Source organism: Ornithorhynchus anatinus, chromosome 1 (genome assembly GCF_004115215.2).
Source record: "Ornithorhynchus anatinus isolate Pmale09 chromosome 1, mOrnAna1.pri.v4, whole genome shotgun sequence".
Classification (NCBI taxonomy): domain Eukaryota; kingdom Metazoa; phylum Chordata; class Mammalia; order Monotremata; family Ornithorhynchidae; genus Ornithorhynchus; species Ornithorhynchus anatinus.
Genome location: NC_041728.1, coordinates 14,663,942 through 14,686,689, shown reverse-complemented (window position 1 = coordinate 14,686,689; position 22,748 = coordinate 14,663,942). Strand labels below are relative to the sequence as shown.

Sequence of the window (22,748 nt, the reverse complement as noted above, 5' to 3'; positions counted from 1 at the left end):
TGGTATTACCTGCTACAGACACTCATTTATTGAGCCCTTGGGTGCAGAACATTATACTAAGCATTTAGCAGCACAATAACAGAGTTGGTGGACACATTACCTGCCCTCTAGAAGTTCACAGTTGTGGATTTTGCCCAGCAATTTCTAAACCCACTATATGGTAAACAGTGTGGTCTAGTGAGAGAGCATGGAACTGGGAATCATAGAGCCTGGATTCTAATCCTCATTCCACCACTTGCCTGCTGTGTGACCTTGGGCAAGTCACAACTTCTCTGAGTGTCAGTTTCTTCATCTGTAAAATGGGAATGATTACCTGTTCTCCCTCCCCCTAAAACTAATAATAATAATGTTGGTATTTGTTAAGCGCTTACTATGTGCCAAGCACTGTTCTAAGCGCTGGGGTAGACATAGGGGAATCAGGTTGTCCCACGTGGGGCTTACAGTCTTAATCCCCATTTTACAGATGAGGGAACTGAGGCACAGAGAAGTGAAGTGACTTGCCCACAGTCACACAGCCGACAAGTGGCAGAGCTGGGATTCGAACTCCTGAACCCTGACTCCAAAGCCCGTGCTCTTTCCACTGAGCCACGCTGCTTAGTGTCCCATTTGGGACAGGGACTATGTCCTAGCTGATTATTTTATATCCATCTCTGGACTTAGAATAGTGCTTGGCACAGAGCACTTAAATACAATCACAATCACACATACACACACATAGATGACAGTTTTGTCCTTGAAAACCCCCCACATTAACAAAAAATAGTGACCAATCATTAAGTCTGGTCGGGGAAGGACAGTCCCTTGAGGGTCAGGAAATGTGTCTAATTCTCAGTATATTCTTTCCCAGCAGATAGTTCAGTGCTTTGCACAAAAACACAAGCAGTGGACCTTTTCAGTGCGGGTAAGAAAAGAATAGGTGACATCCACAACCAACCCAGGATAATATAGTCATTCCTGTTACAGAAAGCAGCATGGCCTAATGGAGTCGGCTTGGGTTCTACTTCCAGGTCCACCACTTGCCTACTGTGTGAACTGGGCAGGTTTACTTAATTTATCCTGTGCCTTAATTTATCCTGTAAAATGGAGATTCAGTACTTGTTCTCCCTCCTATTTAGCCTGTGAGCCCCAGATGGGACAGGGACTGTGTCCACCCTAATTATCTTGTATCTACCCCATCACTTAGATAGTGCTTGAAACACAGTAAGCACTTAATACCACAGTTATTATTATTATTAGATAAGGCCACACTTAAGCTTAGATAATAGGAATTTACTAAGGGTAGCTATCATACTTAGCATTTTAAAAGTATTCTCTTAACATACAAATATTAGTTGTTAAACAGAAGGAAAGCTAGCCCTGTGGTTGAACTCATGAGATCACTTGAAAGTGGTCATCTGAAGTACTCAATCATATTTGAACACATACTGTGTGCAGAACAGTGTGCTAAGTAAGCTCTTGGGAGAATACAAGAAAACAGAGCTGGTGGATACGTTCCCCTTTCAGCCACTGTAAAATCCTTGAGAGAGGGGATCAGGTCTATTAACTTTCTTGTCGTCTCCCAAGCACTAAGTACTTCTACATAAAGTAAGCACGCAAATACTATTGACTGACTTATAAATACGGATGACTGCTGGGAACAATGAATCTTTGTGATATATAGACATAAGGAAGTTGTAATTAGTCTTTAAAAACACACAAACACAAAAGAAGCTTTTCAAATGCTAATAAAATAATCTTTTTATTAAAACAAAGTCTGAAAAACCTCTGTATATCAAAACTAAGGCCACAACTAATGCTAAAATAAACTTCGAAGAATTTATATAACATGATTTATTTTAAAACTGTATACAAAGAGATATTACAAATGACCTAGTACTCAAAACAGTTCAAGAACTTAACATTGTCTAAGAAACTTAATGATACAAAATACTGAAATACCAGTACATAAAATCTATTTATTTTGGTCCTTGGGGGAAAGAACAAAATTTTTCCTCCCACCCAATCCCCATGGCTCCAGATATGAAACAGAATGCAAGGTGGCAACTGCAGTGTTTACAATTCAATCCTTTCTTCTGTTCTTTTTTTTCCTTCTCAATCCTTTAAATGTCTCCAGTCATAATAGCAATGAACTCCTCCTGATTTACTATAGTGAGAAAAACAAGTCAACAGTTAGACAAATAGCCCAGAATGCTATTTTCTGTCTGCAGTAATTGTGCCTTGAAAGACAGAATTTACACATTTCCTGCCATTAGTAATATGGCTTCCTTACACTTCCTTCCTAGAGAGTCAAATGGGCATTAAAAAAAGTAAATTTATGTAGACAAACATTTTATGTTTAAACATAAACAGGTAGAAAAATCTTGGGATGAACATTAAAATTGCATAAATTGGTAAAAAAAATCTTAAATTAGACCCTGAAGCACAGAACTGAATGCACAGAAAATATTATCACTCTAATACCCTGAACAGTATTACACACAATTAGAAAGGCAATATGGAAAATATAAAGATACACAAAATATGGACCTATTTAAACCACTGAATGATGCTGACTACAAATAACCCTATTTATAAATGAAAATTAGCTCATGAACGAGAGCTCAAAAAATGGATGGAATGATCTACAAAATATCAATAAACATGGTTATTCAAACTTATAAAATATAATTAAAATATTGGTTGTTATATTATTTCCAAACAATACATTTAATTTCTATAAAAGATGAGCCTGAGTTCACTTTAAACAGAAAAATCAGTAAGGCTATGAGGATTAAGCTAAACGGGGATTTTCCAGCACTATATTTTCTGTTCAGTTAAAAAAAAAAAAAGATACAGCTCTGTATGAATGCTGTACAACACCTTTTATTCCCCTCCACCCCACCCCCCAAAAAAATAAACATGCATTGCATCATCTTCCAAGTTAGGGAGATACCTATGCAAAATATCCCAAATGAGGCTTACCAATAACTAGGAACTGAAAATTGTGTCACCCCCCCCATATCTTAAATATATGCCAGTATTTGAAATGAAAAAAAATCAAGTGTTCTTGGAGAAGCATTAAAACTACAAAAATATATTTTACAAGGCATTTTTTCAATTGGCTTCATCTCCTTCTTGACTATGAATATAACAAAAATGTAATACCTAATGCAATGACTTTATCACTTTCATGCCTGAGCTAGCCAGTGGACAAAAACCACTAATGCTGTCATTCAACAGAAGAATGGAGGTTTTTTGTGGGCCGGGTTAGTCAGCCTGGCTAAATGCGGTGTGATGCGGTGTGATGCGGTGTGATTTTTAAAGGCTCCATCAGGGGTCTGGTCGCAAACTGGCACAAAAATTGCTGGAAGGAAAGCAAAAACCTTGTGCCGGGAAGCAAAGGGGACGAAGCAAAGGGGATGACTGCCTACAATCCCCAGCAGCCAATGGAGTCTATGGGAGGAGTGTGCCTTCAATGTTAGGGAAAACCACCGCTGGGGTGGAAATCAATCTTTAAGAGGAACAGTTTAAACTCCAAACTCCTTTCCATTCTTGCGGCCCTCTGATTCTGCCACTCTTTTGCCCCAGTCTGACCTAAGGGCATGTGGTAATAATAATTATCAATCACCTTTACTGAGGGCGTACTGTGTGCAGAGTATTAAGTATTACTGTGTGCAGAGTATTAAGCGCTTGGAAAGTACGATAAAACAGAGTTGGTAAACAGATTCTCGCTCACAGAGAACTCATAGTCTAGAGGTAATAGGAGGCAATAATAACAGTGGTTTCTGTTATACGCTATGTGCCAAGTACTGCACTTAGCCTGGGATAGATATAAGATAATCGGGTCCGACACAGCCCCTCTCCCACAAGAGGGGCTCCCTCTAAGGGAGAGTGGGAATTAAGCTCCCATTTTACAGTTGAGGAAACTGAGGCCCAGGAAAAGTAAATGATTTGCCTGAAGTCACAAGGCTGGCAAGTGGTAGAGCTGAGACTAGAATCCAGGTCCTTGGACTCCCAGGCCCGTGCTCTTTCCACTACGCCAGGCTGCTTCTTTTGGAGAACTTTCTCTCTTTTGAATCAGCCCTCGAGGGAAAACAGGCTAGGGCAATCTAAATTGGGGTTACTTCCATTTTAAGCTTTTTCCAATCCCCTTTCCAAGTACAAGCCTCAAAGAAAAATATGTCCGTTTGCTCTGGGGGCCAGGGTTGGAGCCCTAATACGTGTAAGGTGCCTCTGTAACCCCAAATCAATCTTCATTGCGAGCGACCTTAGTATTTATAGACTGCTGTAAACTCACTGTGCTCAAGGAATGGGTCTACCAATTCTGTTGTACTCTCCCAAGCCCTTAGTACAGTGCTCTGCACACAGTAAGTGCTCAATAAATATCACTGGATTGACTGATTATAGTTTTAAATTTCATTTGGTGAATCTCCATTTATATCTCTTGAATTATTTTCAGTTGTCTCCGATTAAAATATTATTTGCTGGTAATTATGGAGTGTGGGTGTACTTTTTTTAGACATAGTAGAGAGTAACTCAGTACTTTCCAAAGGACTTGGGAGTTTCCATTCAGATTCCGGCTAGGTTTCAGATTTCCTTTATCCTTCTGAGTGCCTGGACTGGTGTAAGGCTCCTTTTGCTTCTCATTCTAAATAATTTAGAAGCCAATCTCATAAGTCAAGTGAGTTTAATAGGAGGATTGAAGGTGGCCTTGTCTTTTAGAAAAACACTGCCCTTTCCATCCTGTTTCCTCCCCTTTCCTCCTACTTGCAATTAGTTACATTTTACAATGTTGATGGAGTCTATTACTATCGTTTGAGGAGGGTTATCCTTTTCTTAGTATCTACAGTACACAACAAACAGAACTATACCTTTAGACAGTAGATGAAAGAGAGCAACAGACTGCCCCCAGTTTTCAGTCACGAATGCCTTAAGAACTGCTTTTCGGGGGGGAGGTGACAGAGAATGGCCATTCCAACACGGACAGTTTACCAGAAAATTTAGAGGTTCAAATGAAGAATACAGTATGCCAACTGTTAACGATGATACTTCAAAATAATGTTGGTATTTGTTAAGCGCTTACTATGTGCCGAGCACTGTTCTAAGCGCTGGGGTAGACATAGGGGAATCAGGTTGTCCCACGGGGGGCTCACAATCTTAATCCCCATTTTACAGATGAGGGAACTGAGGCACAGAGAAGTTAAGTGACTTGCCCACAGTCACACAGCCGACAAGTGGCAGAGCTGGGATTCGAACTCATGAGCCCTGACTCCAAAGCCCGTGCTCTTTCCACTGAGCCACGCAAAAGAAAGTACATCATCATCATTACCATCTACAACATATATATCAAGCCCATACTGCTTATCTTACTGTATACTAGGTGCTTGGAGAAACATACAAAGAAATGGAAGACACAGTCCCTACTTTCAAAGGACATAGAGTGAAAAACAAAAATACCTTGTTAAAGTGACTTTATTAATACGGCTGCTTAACTCCATTCTTCATTTTTTTTTTAATGTACAAATTTCTCTCTTTGAAGTTATATGAAAGATTGTATGATAATTGGCGACTTGTCTGAAGGGAATAACAACAGTAGGAAAATGGATAGAACGGTAATTTTATTCATTCTGCCAATAAACCTCCATGGTAGAAGGGAGAAGAGGACAAGCCGGGTGTGTGCCTTTGTGTGTTTGTTTTTTGGGTTTTTACTTACAAGACTTGTTAAAGTGGATGCAAATACTGGCTCTGCCTGAGCATTAACTTCTATAATTCACTGCATTTAGAACATTATTATAATAATTAGTGATCTTGATTATTACTCTTTATTTTGCTTGTTGTGGGCAGGGAATGTGTCTGTTATATTGTACTCTGCCTTGCATACAGTAAAGCACTCAATAAATACAACTGAATGAATAAATATGAGATAGATGCCCACTTATGTGTATACATACAACTATTTTAAATATTTAGTTAGAAAATATTAGGCCACCTTTAGGCAAATGATATAATCTTCAGTATTTTTTCCATTGAAAGTTAGTCAAAATTTAAAGGAATTGAGTACCTATTTAGTTCAGTAGTGTTTATAAAACATTCTATTTCTTCTGACATCAGACACTTCCAAAAAGCAAGTACCACCAATTTTTATCGTGGATACAATTCTAAATTAAAAGGAACTTTAGAACTGTACTGGGTTAATGTAAAACAATCTTCTCCTGTTCACGCATTTCTCTTTATGCTATATTAGCCTTCTCCATCCTCCTGAGAGATACTCTTTTATTCCGATAAAGGATGCTTCTTTTAACACTTTCTACTAGGGAGGGAGGAGTGAGCTAGGTCCTAAAGGAAAAGTGGGTACCTGGCCACTTGCATTCCTTGTTAGAATTCTGTTTCCACTCAAAAATATCTTGGGTTTTCAAATTCTACCTAGACAGCCCATCTTCCTCTCCCTCTAAAATCCCTATCTTTCATCCAATTTTCTTACAGAACACTCTAAAGCCAAGCTTTTTGTTTTGAAACTCTTTTTCTATTTATAACAAAAGCGGGGATGGACACATTTTAATTGTTTATTAAACAAGCATAAAACAGTAGCTTAAATGCAGTAAGTGTTTCTCATTTTACACTTCGAGGCAACCAATTAATTCCAGATTTCTACTCTTCCTTTTTTTCCCTATCTTGCTCTACTTTCTAACAAGATTTACCACCTTCTATTTTACATAATGTTCTTTTTTTGGACTCTTTCTACATCATTATCGTATCTTCATTATTCTATCTTGTTGCTAAGCTGATGTGAAGAGTGTTCACTTTACTTCAGTTTTTTTTTAACTCCTCATTCACCAAATGAGTCATTTCGCTATTTTGAAATTCCTTGGCCATTCGCTGTATGTACATTTGGCAAACTTTTTGGAGGAAATGAGGAAAACTTGAGAAAAGGCCCCCACAGGGCATCCGAAATGACGGCAAAAAGAATGCCTTGGGAGGACTTTGCAAACTTCACCATACAAAATTAGAAAGAGTGATCTAATGTGTTCCAATTTACAGAGTAAATGTAGCGATGTTGCAGCTGAAGGGATTTCGTTAGGAATGACAGAAGGCAAGCTGGTTCCTGAAGAAATCACCAAATATCCTTCCACTGGTATCTTTAAGAATAGGACCAATGTCTCTACAGTTGGATTGTTCATGTAGTTCTAAGTCCAGTCTAGTACTAATCCACTACAACCTATGACTTCATCGAAGCTTTCATTCTAGGTGTTAAATTACAACTTAAAAAATAGCCCTTTTAATTGTTTTCTCATAGGTAATAAGTAAAAGAGAAAGTAGAACTAGCTCTTTACATTTAAGAGAAAGTTTAGAGGATTTTAAGTGAAAACCAGGCCTGTGAGTGATAAACCAATTTCTACTGCTGTTTCCAAAAGTGTGCTGCAATCAATAACAATTACTGGAATATTTGCTCAGTGCTTCTAATGTGCCAAGCACTGTATTAAGTACGGCACAGACACAAGACTACCAGGTTGGACTCAGCTCCTGTCCCACATGGGGGCCCCCAATCTTAGGGAAAGGGAGAAGAGGCATTGAGTCCCCATTTTCAGAAGAGGAACCTGAGGCAGAGAAGTTAAATGACTTGCCCAAGATCAAAGAGCAAGCAAGAGATGAGATTAGAACCCAGATCTCCTGACTCTCACATCTGTGCTTTCCCCTAGGCCATAGTAGTGTAATGTAAAAGGCAGGAAAGTCAAGTCTACAGCTAAAGAACGGTTTGAATGATTTAGGGATGGAGGATAGATGGTAAAGGGAGGAGAAAGTTGGGTTCATTAAATAATAATTAATATTTAGATCTGATATGCTTTAGAAATTGATAATATACCCTTCAACAGATAACATTCCCAGATTTGAGCCCCAAATCACTAATTACATTCTTTGAAAAGCAAAAAAATGAATAAAAGATGCGTGTTAATTTTCAAGTTCTGCTAATGAGCATAAGACCTAAGATTTCCCAATGGAAAATGAGAAAATAAACAAAGCAGTACATACTCAGATGGATACATTTCAAGGTTAGAGTGACATGCTCAACTTCCCCATACCCTTTGGGAGCCATTTTGTATTCACATCAATGAAAAGAAGTTTGGCAGAAGAGGAAAGTTCAGTGGTAGTTCTGCATCAGAAGAACTTAAAATGGATTATACGGGTATGCAAAAGGGAGGAAATCTTCAGTAGACTGTAGGGTCTCTTTGTTCTGAAGAACCATATTCTTACAGAATAGTTTAGTTTCACCTCTCATTAGTAGACTTTTCAAAGAATGAGGTGACAGGGTGGGGTTTGTAAACCACAGGCAATGCTAATCAGGTTGATGAGTGAGGCATGCCAATTTTCAATAACTCCAGACTTGAGAGTAAAAAATACACAGCCAGAAAAACATACCAGGCTGGGGCGGTGGGGAAGAAGACAGGTGATAAAAACAATCTGTAAATATAAAATGCTGTAGAATTCAAATTTTTAAACAAATTGCATATGGATAAAATATTGGACGAAGAAATATTTCTACAGTCCTCTCTTCCCCTGTATCTAAGGTTTACGGGCCAGTTTTGGTTCAAAGGGAAGAAAGGCGATAGAGTAAGATGATCATCGACAACCGCCAAATGAGAGACTGACGGATATGTATCTATTTAACTGAACCCTCTTAAAAGCCTCAAATTTTGGAAGGATCCACTAGGCAGTCAGCAGGCAGTCAACTGACAGGGTAACATCCTTATTTTTTTCAACTTACTTTCTCCATCACCATCTTTATCAAACTCTTCTATCATAGCACGCAGTTCTTCATCACTCATGTTTTCACCCAGCTCTCTGGCAACTCGCCGCAGATTTCTCAAACTTATTTTCCCTGAATCGTCATCATCAAATAGTTTAAATGCCTTCAGTATTTCTTCTTGGGGATCTCTTTCCAGTATCCAGTCAGTTACTAAAAGGGGGGGGGGAGGGGGGAAATGTAGAGTAAATTACACAGACAGCCTATGGCTGGACACGAATTCACTATTATTTAATGAACTCCTTATTTATAAATAGCCCCTGCTAGACTGTAAGCTCCTTGAGGGCAGAGATCGTGTCTCTGTACTCTTTGGTACTCTCCCGAGTGCTTAGTCTACACACACAAAGTACTCAATAAATACTCGAGACTGTAAACTTGTGGGCAAGGACTGTGTCTACCAACTCCGTTGCATTATACTCTCCCAAGCACTTAGGACAGTGCTCTGTGATCGATCGTGTTTATTGAGCGCACACTGTGTTGCAGAGCACTGTCCTAAGCGCTTGGGAGAGTACAATATAATAAAGTTGGTAGATAAGTTCCCTGCAAAGAACAAGCTTACAGTTTAGAGGGAGTTTACAGACTAGAGGATACTAAGAGCTCAATAAGTACCAAAGATGACTAATAAATGCCACGGAGTGATTAATATGGATAATAGTAGTTCCCAAATGTTACCTTTGGTTGGTGTTTCAAAATTGGATAATATAGCTTTTACTGAGACAAATACTATAAAAAGTTCATCATCTGACATTTCTAATTAGCCCATCAGGACAACAATTGTTTTCAGTAACTCATGAGCAGATTAGGCTCTATTGAGGCTTCTGCTAAGAAAATGAGAGGAGGGTGACAGGGAGTGAACATCTCCCAGCCTTCTGCTTCTCCTTCCTTCAGTGCAGACTTCCACTGCTCCCCAGATGGTCATCCTGACACTGTCACTCACATGACATTGGAGTGGCTGCCCATCTCCCTCCACAACAGACTAAAACTCCTTCAAAGCTAGTGGGTCACCAGCTTCCTCCATTTTTCACACTGGCTCTTTTCACTCCTCCTCTAGCACTGTAAGCTCCTTGTGGGCTGGAACACGTTATCAACTCTGTGTTACTATATTAACCTAAGGGCTCAGTGAGGAGCGGTAGGCACTTAATAAATATCATTGATTGAATCTTCCACCCCTCTCTGTGGTTCACTCTTGATTCTCTGACCTATCTCCACACTCTGTTCCTCCTGCTTAAAAGCTTTCCTCTCCCTTACCCCAAATCCACAAGCCCTCAGCCCTCTTGAACTTCAGAGTCCTCCTAAAAATCCACCCCATGCAGGAAGCCTTCCCTGATAAATTCCCAACACCCCAAACTGCACCACTTCATCAGTCACCCTTAGCACCTATGGATATATACATACACCCAACTCAGAACCTGGCCATCTACTGCCTATCCAATCGTATATTCAATTATTGATTTGGGTATTCCAGACTGGCATATTTTCTCCACTATATATTTGACCCTTGTCCTTTCACTACTTAAAAGTAGTTTATGTCTGCCGCCCTCATGAGACTGCTAAGCTCCTTGTGAGAAACAGAGTGGCCTAGTTGAAAGAGCACAGGCCTGAGAATCAGAGGACCTGGGTTCTAATTTCTGCTCCACTACTTGTCTGCTGTGTGACCTTGGAAAAACCACTTCAATTCCCTGTGGCTCAGTTTCTCATCTGTAAAATAGGGATTAAGACTGTAAGGCCCATGTGGGATAGGGACTGCGTCCAACCCGATTATTCACTCATTCAATCGTATTTACTCAGCGCTTAATGTGTGCAAAGCACTTGCGAGAGTACGATATAATAAACGGATGCATCTCCTGCCCACAACGAGCTGACAGTCTAGCGTTTACAGATTATTTTGTAGCTACCCCAGTGCTTAGATACACAGTGTGTAAAAAAGACCACAATTACTATTAGTTTTACTTCTGTTGTATATTCCCGAAGCACTTAGCACAATGGTTTGTGCTCAACATATAACAATGACTGCTTGAATTAAACTTTCTTTCCTTTTCTTTCTGACATCATGGCTTTCAAATTGTTTCCTCAATTCTCTGTAGCTTCTTTGCATTTCCCCTGCCACCCCATCACCACCTCCCATGCCACGGAGCTAGAGCCATGAACATTGTAGAGACCAAGTCATGTAAACAGAGAAGCATCTACGGCTCTGCCCTAACTTGAAACCCTTTAAATGGAACAGTGCTTATACTGTCTTGGGAGCAGTTTGAATGGATCGATGCCTGACTACCAAAATTGGTCAGTCAGTTCCATCATGAAATTAGAGTGCTCACTCATTTAAACTCATCTCAAGGTTAAATGGATCTCTGAGAATACTGCCAGGGCCAAATCAAAATTGAGAAGCAGGTACGTTCTGGGCTCCAAAGTGACTGCCTCTCCCACTTCCTCGTGGACCTCGTGGAGGGTAGAGAACCACGGGCGGGGACGCAGGCTCCGCAACAGCTCATCGCCCTGCCGGCCAAACAGGATGTCCAGATGGGCCCGTTCAAAAGGTGCGTGAGAGGTGGGCGGGCAGCTCCTTCTGGAGGGTCAGGAGGGGCTGTTTTTGCCATGCCATGCTCACACCTGGCCGCAAGGCCTGGTGGGGACTAAGGGGTGGCACAGGGGGCTGAAGGAGAAGCAGCATCCCAGCAGTACTGTTGCCCCTTGTTCCTCCCCTCTCCCGCCTCACTTCCCCCCACAGGGTGGCACAGGCCAGATCCACATGGGTGAAGACAATCAAGCATGAGGTTGGGCTAGTTGGGGGCTCTCCTGGGTAACACGGAAACTCATCACAGTTACCCGCCTGTTATGCAGCTCCTAACAACCATTCCCACAGGCATGAAGAAAGGGGGAAAGAGTGAGCAGCAACCAAGTTAAGGGAAAATAAAAATATGGAGGAACTGGGAGAAGAAATCTGTCAATAACTTTGCTGGGTATTTAAGCCACATAAAATCTCAGAAGCCCTCAAGAAATTCTGGAAATTCATCTTTTTCTGAAAATTTTTACAAGGGTGGAGTAATGTCTAATTGGCATCGACATGCCACGAGCTCTTTCTACTCAAAACAACTGGACTGATACTGTAGATCAGTGGTGCCAACTTCTCATTTTAAGCGTGAAGGTGAATCCTTGGGGTAGATGGGGATAGAACTTTGAGGGGCAGGGCTCCTTCTCCTATCTTACATTACAAAGTATTTGGCTCTTCAGGACATTAAATATAATTTGACCCTGCTGTGGTCCACTGGAAAGAGCAGTTCTGGTAGTCAGGGGACTTGGATTCTGTAGTTTCTTAATTTGGGAGAAGACCGAAGATTGTTAACTCCTTGTGGGCAGGGATCGTGTCAACCAACTCAATTGCGCTGTATTTGCCTAAGCGCTTAATACAGTGCTCTGCCCACAGTAAGTGCTCTATAAATACCATTGACTGATTCCTGATTGACAATGTCTTCTAGACTGTGAGCCCGTTGTTGGGTAGGGATTGTCTCTATCTGTTGCCGAATTGTACTTTCCAAGCGCTTAGTACAGTGCTCTGCACACAGCGAGCGCTCACTAAATAACATTAAATGAAGGAATGAATGACATGCCCTTCACACTGTGCCACATCCCTGCCTGCTTACTGGCTCGTCACACTCAACGCCTCAGAGGGAACACAACCTGCAGAGATGGGAGAATGCGAATCACACTAGCCCCTAGCAGGGCCTCCAATTCGAAGCCTCCAAACTAAGCAAGTCGCATCCATCAGATACAACTCCCTCTCACGGGGGCTTGTAAAACCCTTAACTCCTATTGTCTAGTGGATGGCAACTGGAAGAGTTACATTCCATGTTTCCCACAAGTTTACTTTATTTCGTTCCCTTTTTTCGTTAAAAAAATCTTCAAAATAACCAGCTATTCATATTACATTACGTATTAAAACATCTATTTTCAATAATTTCCTTTTATCCGTCAACTGGGAATCTTTTATTCGAGGAGTCGTTTACTGAAATATGCTACGATAAATATGCAAAATAAAGCTCATAAATATTCAATTAAAACGTACTGCTCCCATATAGGATCTGAACAAGGGAAAAATTAAATACCTTACAAAACTGCAGATTCTCTTCTCAAAATAAAATGCTAAGAGAGCATCTCTTTTCATCTCTAAACAAAGTTACATTGTACAGTATTGTTCTGTTAAAAAGAAACGCTTTAGGAACCTGAGGGATAACAAAGCCGTCTCTTTGTAATAACTAATGCTGACCAGGACAATTTCCCAGCCAACTGAATACCCAGAATAAATTAAGATACATACCGACTTCATTAAAATCTTCAAAGGTGATTTTGCCTGTGGCTTCCCGGTCGTAATCTTTAAGAATCTTTAGCACATCAGCTTTTTTCACATCAAACCCCAAAGCTCTCATTGCCACCTTTTGGAATGAATCAGAAGTGCAATCATCAGCTACAAAATTAAAAGAGATGTCTCCCACTCCTGAAAAATAAATGGCTTCCTTATTAAATAAGGATTATAACACCATATCACATCTTACCGGAAAGGCAACGAAGCAAAACTAGCACGAAAACAATTCTTTGGCTCTGTCCCCAAGGTCACAACTAACAGGTCCTCGATTATGAATCCAGTTCTACCTCTTCTTCTCCAACCAAACTGCTACCATGCAAGTCCAAACACTTGTCAGACCTCGTCTCGACTCCTGCATCAGCTTCTTCGCTGACCTCTCTGCTTCCTGCAGCCTCTCCCCTTTCCAGTCCTTACTTCACTCTGCTGCCTGGATTGTTTTTCTTACATAAATTGTACTGTGCATGTCTCCCCACTCTGCAAACATCTTCGATGGCTGCCCAGCTACCTCCACATTAAGCAAAAGCTGCTCAACATCAGCCTTCATGTGTTCGGTCAGGTCTTTTCCCCTTTACTTTCCTGGTTCTCTCCTATTATATCCCAGCCTATATACTTGGCTCCCCTACCACCAACCTTCTTTCTCTGCTCCCATCTCATCTTTCTTGTCTTTGACTCTGCTTGTGCCCTCCCTCCTGCCTAGAACTCCACTACTGTGTACGCTCCTGGAGGTCAGGTATAATGTCTACCAAAAATATCGTACTCCCACAAGTGCTAAGTGCTAAGCTCAGCATCCAGCAAGCACTCAATAAATACCACTGATTGACTGAACTCCCTCCCGCCGCATATGTTGCTGTGGTTACTGTTAAAAGTATTTAAGCGTTTCCTATGTGTGGGGCAATGTACTAAGTGCTGGAGCAGATACAAGCTAATCAGGATGGGGTTCATGGACTTAACCCCCATTGCATAAATGAGGGAACTGAGGCAGAGAGGTAAAGTGACTTCCCCAAGGTCACAGAGCAGACAAGTGGCAGGGCGAGGATTAGAAACCAAGTCCTTTTGATTTACAGACCCGTGCTCTATCCACTAGGCCATTCTGCTTCTCTTTGTATCCAACACCCCACCGCTCTTCCGATCTTCAAAGTCCTACTAAAATCATATCTCCTTCAGGAAGTCTTCCTGGGCTACTCTCATCTCCCTAACCCTATTTTCTTCCCACTTGTATCACTGAAGACTCACCTCCTAAGCACTTTGGTACCCACTCCACCTCTACCATCTCAGCACTTATGTTGCTTCCCCTACCTGCAGTTTATTGCCTGCCTCCCCTGCTAGACTGAAAGCTCCTTGAGGGCAGAGATCATTTCTATCTACTGTACTCTCCTGTCTACTCTCCCAAGTCCTTAGTCAAGTGCTCAGCACACAGTAGCTACTCTATAAATAACAATGATTCACTGAAAATATGGGAACCCCCTAGCACAAAGGGTGAAATCCCTTACTAGATTATTCTCCCTATTACACTGACCAAATACTATTTTGGAATTTTAGTCGAAGAGACTGGACCCTTAAGAATAAATTTAAAGTTCACTGGGTAAATCAGCATTATTACAGCAATGCCTGAGAAGATAGCTACTACTAAGATGGAATAGCATTTCAATGATGAATTAAAAGGTTTATATATTATAAATTAAGATTTGTCGTGCCTTAGTTTACACAATAGTTTAATGGCCCATTACAAAATATGGAAATAATTACCTTCACAAGTTTGCGTACAAGAAAAGTCTACCCCACCATCACAAACACATATTATGTGAATTTTTAAAAAGCTAGGAAATTAAATGAACTTCTTAAACACCTTGGAAAAATCTCTTACAAAGCTACTTGCAAAAAGAAGACAACCTGACTCTCCAAACTGTTCTTTTTCTACCAAAGTTTGAAGATCCAAAGAGAATGTTTTCACTGAAAATTCATAATAGAGATCTATTCTTTCAGTTTTGCTCAGACGCTTCTATGTTTCTAAATAGCTTTGTGTACTAGCTTGTTGAAACAGCCCAATGGGTGCATTTTATCCTTCAAATACTCCAAGAAAGAACACAGAATCATATCGCAACACATTCTGTTTCCTATTTCATCAGCGTTGAATCAGGAAATTCTTTCTGAATATGTGTTAAGGACCATTCAATCCAGGTATTTTTGTGGAGTGGTTGGTGGCCACCCTATTTCAGATGCCTGACTGAATTTTTCAAGTGTCTGACAGGGGATTACGCCGGGCCCATCCCAGATTGGAAGCGGGAGGTCAGCCCAACAGTCCTAGAAGGGATAGGTGTAAAAAAAAAAAAAACCAAGTCCAGCTCCAAGCCCAGCAGAGTGGCGGTGGAGATCAAGGCCCAGATCAGATCCAGGGAGACTCCTGACCCCACTTCTGGATCATATGAACTGCCTTCTCTTACACTGATGAGACTCTGGAGGAAAAGCAGGTTCCTTTTAGAGTGTCAGAGTGCAGGTGGTGTACACTGAATGTGAAAAACAGTTCTGCTAATGCAACAAGGAAATAACTGAAATGCTCCCCCAAATAAGGCTGCTCCCTGCTGAAACAGAGCCCATCTCTTCTCCTGTTCCTTCATGCCTAGGGAACTTCTAGGATCCCTCCCCTCAATAACCTTTTAGGGAGATCGCATCCCCATCATTTGGGATCTTACCTCCCCCCTCCACAGCTCACATTTTTCAAGTCACTTACCATCTAGGGGCTTAAGTATGCCTTTCCCTACTTCCGGCCCAGGCCAGATGCCATGCCCAATGGGGCTAAAGGTGGCCCAGATGCCACACAGTTCCCTAAATCACTAGAGGCAAATGCAAATTTTGCTCTCTTTTTACCCCTGGAAGGAAACATATCTTTGATAAAAGAGGGATTTTTATGAAGAGTGGCACAAGGACAAAAACAGCCAGGTAAAGCAATGACAGGTTGATTTATCTTCTAAAAACCCCAAATTCAGCCTCAAAACTAGCTTTTTTACAGTCTTTTCAGTCCAAGTCAGATCCAGATTGCAAAAATTACTAGCTAACATCAAAACAATCTGTTTACCATTCCTTATTCTCCAGCCCCTCTCTCATCTCTCTTATTTACCAAAATTATCACTATAATTCTGAACAAATTCCACACTTCAGCAAACTGTCTACTGGTTTTTCCATTCACATCATACGCTGTCCAGACGTTTCCAACTATATTCCTTCCCGCTTCTTGACGTACTGTGGTTTGTTGGCTTAATTCTGATTCCACACATTTTTCAAGTCTCATGTAGTAGCTGAAAATTGACTTACTCTACGGCACATTCAAAAAATTTCTAAAAAAGGTCTTTCAAAAGTACCAAACTTACAACCACCCCTATAATCTCCTTTTATGGGCAGTCTTAAATCTGCATCATTACTTACCTACTAAAACCTAAATCCCAAAGGAATAGCTGTTTTCCTTCTTATGGGTCCAGGTCATTACACACAGCACTATTTTCCCTACCCATGTTTTTTAAAATGATCATTTTATAGGCTTGAGTTACCCAGGATGCCAGTTTCTTTCATAAATGAATATATCACTTTGAAAAAATCTGCAATATTTATCATCTTCATGCCCAAAATAGGGAAATATGGTTTTCACTATGAATTTTGGGCTAGCACAGTGCTAAGGAAGTAACACGAGCCTGTTTGGAAGTATGCACTAAGGTGCTGAAAGAAAGGCTTTGTGACACTGCATGCTCATGTCCCAGAATGACTGAGTGCCGCAGTGAGAGTTCCTGACCTATTTTGCTCCAGCCAGGGGTTTTACAAGACTGCAACCCCTGAGATACAAGAGAATTGGGTACATGTGTGAAGTCAATTCATTAAAGACGTCAGAAAATGTTTCAGGCCTTAAAGGGGCAAAGATTGAGAAGCTTGCCATATGTTAAACACTACCATTCAAATTTAAACTAGAAATACTTTGCCAAAATCCCAATAAATTTTAACAAGAACAAATATTGGATTAAAAAAAGCATTACCTTTAACTCATGGTAGTCTATTGCTTCATCTTTGTCTGTATCAAATAGTTCAAAAGCATCTTTAATTTCTTGCTTCTGTTCCTCAGACAGCTCTCTTCTTTTTTTCCGTTTTGTTTTGTCTAATACAAGTTCATTTCTAGGAATGGAGAGAATAGAACATGCTCAATATTTTATTCAAGTACCTATTAATGTTGTTCCTTTGTGATTTTATATTATCCAGATGGACTATCCAGCACAACGAAATAAGTTTCAGCAAAATCAACGACTTGAAATTTCTCAAATATACATTTGTGAGGTACAAACTTTTCTATTTAGAGAACCAAACCAATAACCCATCTGTTGTAAAACTAATTCCCAAATTTTAACAAACTAGAAAATCAGGAGTAAGTAAAATGCTTACAGGAGTGAATCAATAACAAAAAGCAGCCCTTAGAACTTCCCATTAAAGCACACTTTTGCATATTACAAGGTAAAACTGCATGGGAAAAATATATTCTCACAACTTTCAAATCAGCAGGAAAAGTTCATGTTACTATCTTAATCACAATTTTCACTTTTTGCTTATTTTGAGCATAGTGACTCATTATATACTCAGTTACTTCTGGATGATTACTTTTTAGAAAACAAGGAATTGAGTAATGAAATCTTTCTAAAATAAACATCCTAGCACTCCCCACGAAGTTACTAAATATCATTTTCTAAGCTAGTAGTAGTAATAATGGAATTCATTCAGTTTACTGCAGTAACTCATTGGAGAATGGATCCTGCACTCTAATGAGGGAGATAGAGCAATATTCAAAAGCAGCGGAATCACTATTCCATTAATATTCCCCCTCCATTCACCTAAAGCTACTAATAAATCTTTTATGCATCTTGAATCCAAATTTCCTGAAAGTTCAGTATCCATTATTTATATAATACGATTCCAAAAGGGCTAATTTTACTTCACCCCTTCCTCTAAGAATCTCCCGGAAAAGACACGGATATTTTTTTCTCACTGTTAATAAGGTAATTATAGACAACCCCAAATAAAATGAAGCTTCTTCCAGAGAGGAGCACATCTTCAAAATCACTGGGAGAGAAGCCCCACAGCCCAGTGGTAGAGCACAGGCCTGAACGTCAGAACCTGGGTTCTAGTCCCAGCACCGCCCTTGTCTGCTCTGTGACCTTGGACAAGTCACAACTTCTCTGTGTCTCGGTTACCTCATATGTAAAACGGGATTACGACTGCGAACCTCGCTAGGGGAGATGGACTGTGTCCAATCTGATTACCTTGCATCTACCCCAGTGCCTGGCACATAGAACTAAAATACCATTAAAAAAAACCTACCCAATGAGTAGGCCTCTAATAATAATAGAAGAGCAGCACAGGCTACCCAAAACAAATTTTAATTTTAGGAATAAGTCACAGAATAGCCCGTATTATCTAGTTGTATGCACTGATTGAGTTGAGTAATAATAGGGGTATTTGTTAAGCGCTTAAGTGCCAAGAACCTGTACTGAACTTTGGGGTAGAGAGAACACAAATTGCACTCCACCTCTGACCCATGTGGGGTTCACAGATTAAGAGGGAGGGAGAGTGGGGCTCGAATCCCCATTTTACATGAAGAAACTGAGGCACGGGGAGGCTTAAAATTACTCTCCCAAGGTCACCCCGCAGGTAATGGCAAAGCCAGGATTAAGACCCAGGCCTGTGCTGGTTCCACTGCACTAGGCCAAGATGGGAATAAAGATGTCGGTGGCCTATAGCAACTGCTTGGCCCAACCCTGGCCATCTTTCTGTCTTTCAGACTAAACCTGGGGCAGGGGGAGAACCCAGGCGCCAAACACAGGCCTGAGAGTCAGAGGGCCTGGGTTCTAATTCCAGATCTGCCACTTGTCTGCTGTATGACCTTGGGCAAGTCACTTCACTGGGCCTCAGTTACTTCATCTGCAAGATGGGGATAATAATAATAATAATGTTGGTATTTGTTAAGCGCTTACTATGTGCCAAGCACTGTATCTAAAGTAGACAGAAGGTAATCAGATTGTCCCAAGTCGGGCTCAAAGTCTTTATCCCCATTTTACAGATGAGGTAACTGAGGCCCAGAGAAGTTAAGTGACTTGCCCATGGTCACCCAGCTGACAAGCGGCAGAGCCGGGATTAGAACCCATGACCTCTGACTCCCAAAGCCAGGCTCTTTCCACTAAGCCGCGCTGCTTCTCTATGATCCCCATGTGGGGCAGACACTGTCCAACCTGATGCACTTGGATAATAACGATGGTATTTTCGAAGCACTTACTATGTGCCAAGCACCATTCTAAGTGCCTGTATCTACCCCAGCGCTTAGTACATAGTAAACACAACTGTATATACAACAAGAAGCAGCGTGGCTCAGTGGAAAGAGCGTGGGCTTGGGAGTCAGAGGTCACGGGTTCTAATCCCAGCTCCGACACTTGTCAGCTGTGTGACTCTGGGCAAGTCGCTTGCACTTCTCTGTGCCTCAGTTCCCTCCTCTGTAAAATGGGGATTAGGACTGTGAGCCCCACGTGGGACAACCGGATGACCTTGTATACTCCCAGCGCATACAACAGTGCTTGGCACATAGTAAGCGCTTACAAATACCATCATTATATACATCTATAGCCCGTTATTGCGCAGGGATCGTCTCTGTTGCCGAACTGAACACTCCAAGCGCTTAGTACAGTGCTCCGCACATAGTAAGCACTCAATAAATACGATTGGATTTTTTTTAAAAAAACAACCAGCTGGACACTGGAGAGGAGTCTCTGGGCGTAACGTGTGTCTGCCCTGCAAAGGGTCTGTGGGGCTTCTTGGAGAAGAGGAGGAGGGGCAGGAGGGGGGAGGAGGAGGGAGAAGGAAAGGAAGGAGGAGAGGGAGGAGGGGGAGGAGGAGGGGGAGGAGGGAGGGGGAGGAGGGAGGGGGAGGAGGGAGGGGAGGAGGGAGGGGGAGGGAGAGGAGGAAGGGGGAGGAGGAAGGGGGAGGAGGAGAGGCAGGAGGAGGCAGAGAAGACGGGAGGAGGGCGGAGGGAGGAGGAGGGAGGGGGAGGGAGAGAAGAAGGGAGGAGGGGGGAGGAAGGAGGAGAGAGGAGGAGGGAGGGGGAGGGAGGAGGAGAGGCAGGAGGAGGCAGAGAAGAAGGGAGGAGGGGGGAGGGAGGAGGAGGAGAGAGGAGGAGGGAGGGGGAGGGAGGAGGAGAGGCAGGGGGAGGGAGAGGAGGAAGGGGAGGAGGGTGGGGGTGGGGGGGGAGGGGGGAGGGGGAGGAGGAGGAGGGAGGGGGAGGAGGAGGAGGGAGGGGGAGGAGGAGGGGAGGAGGAGGGAGGGGGAGGGGGAGGGGGAGGGGGAGGGGGGAGGGGGAGGGGAGGGGGAGGAGGCAGAGAAGAAGGGAGGAAGGAGGAGGGGGGAGGGAGGAAGGAGGAGGGGGGAGGGAGGAAGGAGGAGGGGGGAGGGAGGAAGGAGGAGGGGGGAGGGAGGAAGGAGGAGGGGGGAGGGAGGAAGGAGGGGGGGAGGAGAAGCTGGGGCAGCTGGCCGGGGGGGGGGTTGTCAGGGGAACAGCGGGGGGGCGGGGCGCGGAGCTCTCGCGAGACTTGGCTCTTCCCACCGGTCCAGACGAGTCCGGGCCGGCGGGTCCCGCTGCGCTCCGCTTCAAGGGCGCCCCCCGCTCCTCTCCTCACCCCCGCCCCCATCATGGAGCTAGACGCCTCCTCCGGGAAGGAAGCGCTGCGGACGGACGGACGGACGGACGGACGGGCAGGCGGCCGCCCCCTCCCTCTCTCCCTCCCTCCCCCGCTCCGGGCTGGGGGAGTCGTCGCCGCCGCCTCGTCCTCTTCCTCCTCCTCATTACCGACCTCAGAGCTAAACTCATGGTCCCCTCGGAGCGAGGCTTTCCACGGGCGAGCGCCCCCAGCGCCGCCGCCGCCGCCGCTCCCCGCGGCCCTTCCGCAGCCACCGCCCGCCCGCTACGCTGCGCGGCCCAGCCTGGCCCGGCCGGGAGTGGGCGGGCGCTGGGGGGGCGGGCGGCGGCCGGAGGGGCGGCCTCTGATTGGCGGGGCTCCCCGTCGATCAGCCAGCCCCGGCCCCGCCCTTCCGGCCGCCTCGCTAGGCAACGGCCTCGGAGCCGAGCCCGCGCGCGCCCCCCCCGCCCCCGCGCGCGCCCCCTCCCGCGCGCGCCCCCCTCCGTGCGCGACCCCCCCCCGCGCGCCAGCCGACCGTTATTTCCCAGAGCTCTTTGCGGAGGCACGAGGGGAGTCCAAGGTCATGGGTTCGAATCCCGCCTCTGCCACGTGTCAGCCGTGTGACTGGGGGCCAGGCACTTCATCCCCCTGATTCTATTTATTGCTATTGTTTTTGTCCGTCTGTCTCCCCCGATTAGACTGGGAGCCCGTCCTTGGGCAGGGACTGTCTCTCTCTGTTGACGATTTGTCCATTGCAAGCGCTTAGTCCAGTGCTCTGCACATAGTAAGCGCTCAATAAATACTATTGAATGAATGGATGAACTTCTCCGGGCCTCACTTACCTCATCTGGAAAATGGGGGTTAACTGTTAACCTGTATCTACCCCAGTGCTTAGAACAGTGCTCTGTACATAGTAAGTGCTTAACAAATACCAACACTATTATTATCAGATACCATCGTTATTATTATTATTAATGTCTGTGCCTGTTACCTCATCTGGAAAATGGGGATGAAGACTGTGAGCCCTACGTGGAACAACCTGATTACCTTGTATCCACCTTAGCGCTTAGAACAGAGCTTGGCACATAGTAAGCCCTTAACAGATACCATCATTAGAGAAGCAGCGTAGCTCAGTGGAAAGAACTCGGGCTTAGGAGTCAGAGGTCATGGGTTCTAATCCCAGCTCTGCCAATTGTCAGCTGGATCACCATGGGCAAGTCACTTAACTTCTCTGGGCCTCATCTGGAAAATGGGGATGAAGACTGTGTGCCCCACATGGGACAGTGTGATCACCTTGTATCCCCCCCAGTGCTTAGAACAGTGCTTTGCACATAGTAAGCACTTAATACCATCATTATTATCCTTACTATTGACCAGTCCTTTCACCAATCAGTCCACAGTAGCCAAGTTCAGAGGTCATCCTTCGCCCAACCCTCTCCCTCCCACCCCACATGTCTCCACAGGTGGACCCTCATGATCCCCCTGTGACAGATGAGCAGGGATGCCAGCAAGGGATCATCCTTTTTTGTCCACAACAATTATTTGTATTGATGTCCATCTTCCCCCACCCCCAGGGACTGTGAGCTCATTGTGGGCAGGGCACGTCAATGCTTATTGTTGTATTGTACTCTCTCAATAGCTCAGCACAGTGCTCTGCACATAGTAAGCATTCAATAAATATGACTGAATTAATGAATCTCCTACTGCCCCCCGACTGAACACCTGAGCTCGTGGTGGGCAGGGAATGTGTCTACCTATTCTGTTGTATTGTCCTCGCACTGCCCGGAGTAAGCCTTCAATAAATACCATTGGTGATGATGATGGTGGAAAGAGTACAGCCCTGGGAATCAGAAGAACCGCCTTCCCGTTCTGACTCTTGCCATTTGCCTGCAGCGTGAACTTGGCTGAGTCACTTAACTTC

General features: G+C 43.5%; 1 protein-coding gene across 1 annotated transcript; it reads right to left on the bottom strand.

Annotated features, from left to right (window-relative positions):
- Nucleotides 1-1,930: 1,930 nt before the first annotated feature.
- CETN3 (centrin 3) lies at nucleotides 1,931-21,109 on the bottom strand. Its single transcript, XM_029068603.2, has 5 exons — nucleotides 21,002-21,109; nucleotides 17,156-17,291; nucleotides 13,092-13,206; nucleotides 8,741-8,932; nucleotides 1,931-2,143 (listed from the first exon to the last, which is right to left on the bottom strand). Exons 1-5 carry the CDS (start codon nucleotides 21,016-21,018, stop codon nucleotides 2,100-2,102), a joined length of 504 nt encoding a protein of 167 aa, XP_028924436.1. The 5' UTR covers nucleotides 21,019-21,109; the 3' UTR covers nucleotides 1,931-2,099.
- Between the last annotated feature and the right edge of the window lie 1,639 nt (nucleotides 21,110-22,748).

Bases quoted from the DNA above. Each gene is read 5' to 3' on its own strand.
- CETN3 (XM_029068603.2), bottom strand. The intron at 13,207-17,155 runs GTAATGCTTTTT...TCATTCCAAAAG, and splicing joins TAGACTACCATGAGTTAAAG to GTGGCAATGAGAGCTTTGGG. The intron at 8,933-13,091 runs GTATGTATCTTA...CCCCCCTTTTAG, and splicing joins TGAAGATTTTAATGAAGTCG to TAACTGACTGGATACTGGAA.